Below are 7117 nucleotides of genomic sequence, written 5' to 3'. Positions count from 1 at the left end.
GCACACATATTTTAACTTGTAAGAGTGGGTTTCTTCTGATATGAACTGCTGATACACAAACTCCCAACCTTAAGTCTCAGATATATTTATATACACTGACAATATAAACTTATACCAAGTGGAAGTGGCCTTTTTGAGAGTTATTCACAAGTTGTCCAATTCAACACACTGGGTATCTTTATAAGGGCTCACCTGAACATGTCCATGTCCCTTAGACTTCGGTGTAAAGAAAAGCTCTGCTTTTGAAAACTGTTATGTGGTCACTTCCTCTTTCCCCTCCCTACAGTCAAATATGTGCTTTACTTTATAAAGTGGAAAGGATGTTGGGAAAAGATGTTTACAGTACATCTTTGTGTACTAACATCTTTGAGTTAATTTTACTATCTTATCACCCTACCATCACCCTTAGCTCTAGTTTTTAAACTTACTTTTCTGATACATTACATATGTAGTTTTGTAAGCTGTCTCAGGTCCTATTTGGAAGAAGGCAGAGTAGTAGAAAATTCACAGACATAGAGTATGTAGTGTTTTGTAAGTGGTGGCAAATAAACTAAGCGGTTTCCAGAAAGGAAAACCAAAATGAGAGAATTGCTTCCAAAAATGAAGAAGTAGAGTTGATTAAAGTGCCCAAATCCTTTTGAATTGTCTTAGAAATTTCTGCAAATTTGGACCAAGAACTTTTATCATGTGAACAGAAAAACGTAATACTTCGAATGAAGTTAGTTCTCATTGTTATTCATGACTATTATCCCCAAATCTAGACCAAAAGTTCCAGATCTTGCTCAGTTTAGGACAAACATCTTTTAACTTGAACTTGCAAAAAAAAAAAAAAAAAAAAGCCATCCAGGGTCCCCTGCCCCTCACTTAATGTAATAGTACCCTCCCATCCATATCCTAAAATAGACATTTTGAGACAAGTTACTGATGCGCCATTTCCATCCTATGGGGGTTCTCCGGTTTGACATTCAAAAAGGGGATGGAGATGAGGAACCTCCGCGCTCCTCGGTGAGCGTCTTTTAAAGCCACTGCCAGCCAGCGCCGCTGTAACCCCGCGCACCGGCGGGTCTCGGGCTCCTGCCCCTTTCGATCTGCGCCGACGCGGCGCATCCTGGGGACTCCCCACGCCGGGAATCTCCCGCCAGCTGAGCGCTGCATCCTGGCGACGGCAGGAGCACGTGGAGTGGCCGGGTAGTAAGAGCTGCTGCTCCAGCCCAGTCCAGCCCGTCGGCGAGATGGAAGGTGAGCCTCCAGTCCACTTCTTTTGTAAGGGATCTTTGAAAAGCTCGACCAGGTCACACAGCTGAGAGTTCTTTCTGAATCTCGGTTTTGCTTCTATTTGTTTCTTTTGTCAAAAGCAAATTTGAGGCATTTCAGAGGGAAAAGCGCATCGGTTTTCATACATTTCTCACTTACCTTCCTTGTCCTTCCCAACTTTGGAAAGTGGTAACTTCACAGTTTTATTTCTTAGGGGGTGTCAAACATGAGGTGGCAACTCTATTATCTGCAGAAGAAAAGTACTTATGGGGTGTCCCTGAGATGGCAGCAAACCTGGATTGGAATAAATAATCCCTTTGGATTTTTTTTTTAAATCTATGGCCTCAGTGTCCATTGTGATTAGGGTAATTTGAGTGGCTTGATTAGAAAGAAAGGTGACTGTTTTTTTCTTCTAAGAATAAATGCTGTCATATGGGAAAGGTAAATTTTAAAGTGATTGGCACTTGCCAGTCCCTTGGAACTTGATCTTCTAATTTACTCAAAGCAAAAATCATGCTCACATTGAGTTTCATTTGAATGAACTCAAATGAAAGTCATAAAATTATCTTCGCTTCTCAAAAAAAAAAAAATAGAATGTACTACTTCCTTGGGATAACTAAAATTTCACACTACTATTGTAAACTTTTCAGTGGTCTTCAACAAGTGTTTCTAAAACCTTGAAAATGGCAGATGCATCCAAATTGGGGGAGGTGGTGATATTTAGAAAATCAGAATTTATGAGAAATGTATTCAATTAATAAGTGAGATGAAAACATCTAATTAAAATGTTAATTTGATAACTATTATGAATAGCATGGATATTTTCTTCATAAAGAACAAAGGATCTCTTATTGCCAATGAACTTTGATCTTTGGCAGTTTTAGGTCTGGAGTATATGAAGTTATTAAAGTTAGATTAAATACCTTGGGACATGAAAATAAATGATAAAGCTTTTGTTGCACAATATAATTGAGTACAACAGTGTGGTCCTAAATCCTCAGTTTGTACATGGGTATGCTAACAATTTTTTTAAACTACCTTGGCTCACATACACATTTTTTTTTCTCTAAGTAGAATGCCAAATAATAAGTCAGTGAACAGTATGTACTTAGTGTAGTCATAGAAACTTTAAAATGGCCATTATTCAATAATGCTTCAAGTGTTTTCTCTTTTGAAAAATTCTTTATACTTTAAAATTTTAAATGATTAGGGTTTTAAAATAACTTAAAAATTGACACTTTGAATATTTTTTAAATGGTTTATGAAGTTTAATTTTAAACATATAAAGATTCCACTGGCCAAGGACAGGAAAAATTAGGTTGCTGTACACTATGAAAAACTAATTTTAAGAACTATCATGCTTTATTATAAATGAATTGCTGAATTTGTATTTGTGAAATTATAAGTTAGTACTCCAACACTATTTTTTCCTAGTCTTAACCATTTCACTTCTCAGGAATAATGTACAGAAAAGTATAAATCCATGGAAACTGAAGTGTTTCTCTGTAAATGTTAATGCTACCAAATTCATTTATTTAATGTGAAGTAAAAAAATGATTAACTAAATAGCATAATTTAGGATATTACTGCCATAATGAAGAATTTTAGGTACACCTGGATGAAGACTCTCTGAATAAAGAAGGAATTTACAGACTATATATAGAAAGAGATACAATGTAGAATATAGATCAGTGATCAGTTGTGGGTTTAGATGACTAAATTCATAGGTCTATGGAGATAGATGGCATATAGTAAGCTTAATGCAAAAAACTTCAACACTGAAGTAAAAAAATAAAATTTAGAAATGGTTAATGATGTGAATTAGGCTATTCTACATCAAGTCCTTGAGGATAGAGTATTTAATGTGGTAAAATATCTTGTTCATTTATAGCCACCCAAGATTGGCTAATGTGGTTCATATGTGTGCTATTTAAAGTATTTTTATATTATTTTGATATTGAGGTCTCAATCTAGCATAGAGATTAGACCTATATTGTATACCTCTCATTTCTTGATAATGTAAGAAAGTGAAATACTTTATGGAATACCTTTATTTTTCACTAATTTGTTGGCCAAATTAATATGCTACAGTTTATTGTGAAATGTGAAGGTATATAGTCAGTCATTTCTTTAACATATAAAATCTTTTCAAATTCATTCATCATTTTATTTGACTTTTATTGAAACTATGTGTAAAAATGTCAGATAAAATAAGCTTTTGAAATAGAAATCTTGTCATATAAAAATAAAAAGTCAATGCACATAATCAGAAGCTATACATTTTTTTCTCACAATCTGTGATCCTAAATATTTTCTTTGTTTTACAAAGTACATATTTTATTTATATAGAATAGTGCAAGGTGAGCATGAATAATGGTTTATAATTTAATTTATACAGTATTATGTGCTGGTTAGTTGTTCTGAGGATCCTAAATATTTTCTATCCAGATTCTTTATGTTGCTAATTTTTGTTACTTGTACTCTAATAATATCCCATCTGTCTGGTATGGTTGAGAAATGAGGTGGTTCACAAATATGAATTTCACAGGCATTGGTATGTTTCTCATTTAATATAAAACCTTTCTAGTTAAACAATATTGGATAGCGATCTTTCTAAGTGTATTTATTATACAGCCCCCCTGCTTTATAAACAGGTACACAACAGATAACTTTATCTTGATGACCCTGGGTCACTATTCTGACCATCAGGTACTGTATTGTTCTATAATATATTTTCATGGGGGTTTTGAATTGTGCAGAGCTGAATGCCCCCACACTAAATATTCCGTTTATTGTGCAATTTCTGTCTCTTTGGTGTCATCTTCTACTTCTTACCACATGCTTTTCCATGCTCTGGATAGTTGAGATTTACAAAGATGTATAGCCTTCAAATGGTGGAGTGGACTAGCCCTCCATTATGAGCAGATGAAGGATGAAATGGTAAAGTTCAAAGACACAAAAGTCACAGAGAGGCCGTGGGGTCCTGGTAGAACATAATTTTAGAAAATTTTCTATAATCCAATAAAATATACTATTTCACACTTCTGTGTTTGCTAAAATTTTCAGCCCATTCTTTACCTAGTTGTGCCTACTTATTTTTCAAGACTCTGCAAAGGCATTATCTCCATGATCTCCTTCTGATGACCTTCCCTGGTGCCTTCTGGTAGTTACCCTACTCAGTTCCTCACCTCCCATAGCTAGGCTAGAGGCCTTCCCTTTCTGTACATACTTCTGTCAATTGTACCAAAAGTGTTTATTGATTTAAACTGGTCTTTACCCTTACTTTTGTACGCTCAGTGCCAGAAACAGCTCCTGCTTCATAAAAGACTCTCAGAGTTTGTTGTATTCAGTTAAGAAAATAGTGCTGAGAAATAATTTTTATTATGTTTATTATGATGCCTTTATTTAATTAATTTTTGTGAGTAGGAGCCCTGGCCTGTTTGGCTCAGCAGTTAGAGTGTCGGCCCGCGGACCAGAGAGTCCCAGGTTCGGTTTCCGCTAAGGGCACGTACCTCGGTTGCAGTTTGTCCCTGGCCCCGTTGGGGTCGTGTGGGTGGCAACCACTTGATGTGTCTCTCTCACATCGATGTTTCTCTCTCTTCATCTTTCTCTTCCTCCTGCTCTATCTGAAGATAAATACAAAAATGTCCTCAGGTGAGGATAAAAAAAATTAATTTTTGTGAGTAGGAGATTGGTTCTAGCAATTTGTTGCTAGAACTCAGAAGATTCTTAAAGTGCTTAACTAAATGGTATAATAGAAAAAGAAAGCTTAGAAAACAAAGCTTTGGGTTTTTTTGTTGTTGTTTGTTTGGCTAGACTATCACTTAAAGCAAAATTTTATCTATTAACTTTATATCAGCAGATTTCAGGATCACATATTAGTCCATTGAATACAGATCAGCCTGGCCGGTGTGGTTCAGTGGTTGAGCGTTGACCCATGCACCAAGAGGTCGCTGGTTTGATTCCCGATCAGGGCACATGCCCAGGCTGTGGGCCCAATCCCCAGTGGTGGGGCATGCAGGAGGCAGCCAATTGATGTTCTCTCTCTTTTCCTCTCCTTTCCTTTCTCTATAAAATCAATAAAGAAAAAAAAAAAGAAATACAGATCAAATATGAGCAAGAAGTTTGTTTTCTCAATTGGTAAGATATAGATGTTATTATAAAATTAGCATAAAAATTTCCAGTGACACCTATTAAAAACCTTATTATAAACTTGTCATTAATATATAAATATATGTATACTTATAGTTATTTAGGGCTAAAATATTATTGGTAGATTTTTTTTTTTTTATCAGACATCCAATGTTAATTATCTCCTGACTCAGTTCTTAGACCATACATAAGAGTTGAATGATGAACCAGAAACCTGCATGTAGTAAGTGCTCAATAAATATTTTTTTGTGCTAAGTATTCATTAATTATTGTGAAGAGACACTAAACATCACAAGGACATATAGTGCACTCTGCTATCTAGCCTTTTAAAATACAACTCTCTATTAAGTGGTACTTTTATAGTAATTAAAAATCATAGGGATGACCCTAAGACCTTTTAAATCATTACAAAAAAGGTGAAATAATAGAAAATAACTAATATATCTCTATTATGTGTATAGTATTTGAAATATGATCTATGTGTAACTCTATTAATTACTACAATGTAATATCTCAAAATACTTTAATCCCCAGTGATTATGAATGAAATAATTTTTTCAGCCTTAATTGAAATCTGCTTTTGGCATCCAATTTTTAGAGTCCAAAATGGTATAGAGTAAATCAGGGGGTCAAGCCTGCAATCCGGGTATGTGCCCTTGACTGGAATTGTGTCTGTGACCTTTGGTGGATGGGCCAGTGTTCTAGCCACTGAGCCACACCTGCCAGGGCAGAAAACATTTTAATAACATCACAATACAAAACTATATTTTCTACTCTTAACTCTTAATTATCTAAAGATTATTTAACTAGATTTCTTGCTTATTTTGGACATTAATACGCCTGTAACGCCTTCTAGACTGTCACGTTCCAAAATGTTGGGATCTTCTTTATCACCAGTTGTAATTAATATACAGTCCAGTCCCCAGAACATAGTAGGAGTGCAGTCATATTTATTGAATAAATTAATGAATGAGTGGCCTGTATGTTTGGTCATTTGCTTTTATGATAAAGAGAATAAGGAAAATAGTAACATTGAAACTAATTAATTTTGCTGGTCAATTTGTCACACGTGCTGTTAAAGGTTTGGTAGAAGCATTTGGAATGTTGGCTAAATCTGATAGGATGAATACTACCATCTTTCTAATCCAATATTGGCTCTGCTCTGGGCAAAATAATATAGTGGCCTTCTAACTTTTGGATTTGCTTTTAAAAGTTGCTACATTCTTTATTTCAGTGAAGTACTACAATTTTCACAATAAACCATTTCTTCACAACTAATATTTTGATTCTTAAAGTTAAGAATAACATATTTCTCTTGAATTCTGTCACTATCAGTTCATTTGCCATGTGATAGCTATTTGAGAGACTATTAATTTATCAGAGTATTTGGCACATCAGTGCAATCTCCTGTATTGGTAGTTATATAGACACTGTGGATATAAAAAATATCATGCTTCTATTTTTTAAACCTATAAACCTATAAATGTTTTAAACCTATAAACATTTTTATAGATGTGGAATTACATCGTAGTGATGTATAATAGCCCCGTCTGAAAACTGGAAGTAACTAATTTTTATAATATTTAACAATGAATAGTTTTTGCCATTATCTGCCTTCATCTCTGTAGTTAAGAAATCAGACCTGCTAATATTAATAGTTGATTATATGCTTGTGTACAGTGTAGACAGGAAGGAAAATAGTGACATTGAA

The 7117-nt window shown here is 34.6% G+C and overlaps 1 protein-coding gene across 2 annotated transcripts in view; it reads left to right on the top strand.

The window, feature by feature from the left end:
• The first annotated feature begins 1106 nt into the window (after nucleotides 1–1106).
• Nucleotides 1107–7117, top strand: part of IKZF3 (IKAROS family zinc finger 3) — a 94655-nt gene continuing 88644 nt past the window's right edge. For both annotated transcript variants that reach the window (XM_036268143.1, XM_036268142.1), the window contains exon 1: nucleotides 1107–1239. In XM_036268143.1, the coding sequence (XP_036124036.1) occupies nucleotides 1233–1239 (7 nt within the window). In that variant the 5' untranslated portion in view covers nucleotides 1107–1232. The remainder of the gene's footprint in view (nucleotides 1240–7117) is intronic.

Source organism: Molossus molossus, unplaced genomic scaffold, assembly GCF_014108415.1.
Source record: "Molossus molossus isolate mMolMol1 unplaced genomic scaffold, mMolMol1.p scaffold_m16_p_19, whole genome shotgun sequence".
In the NCBI taxonomy this organism is placed as follows: domain Eukaryota; kingdom Metazoa; phylum Chordata; class Mammalia; order Chiroptera; family Molossidae; genus Molossus; species Molossus molossus.
Note: the sequence above shows the minus strand (reverse complement) of the source record. Positions and strands in the feature narration are given on the sequence as shown.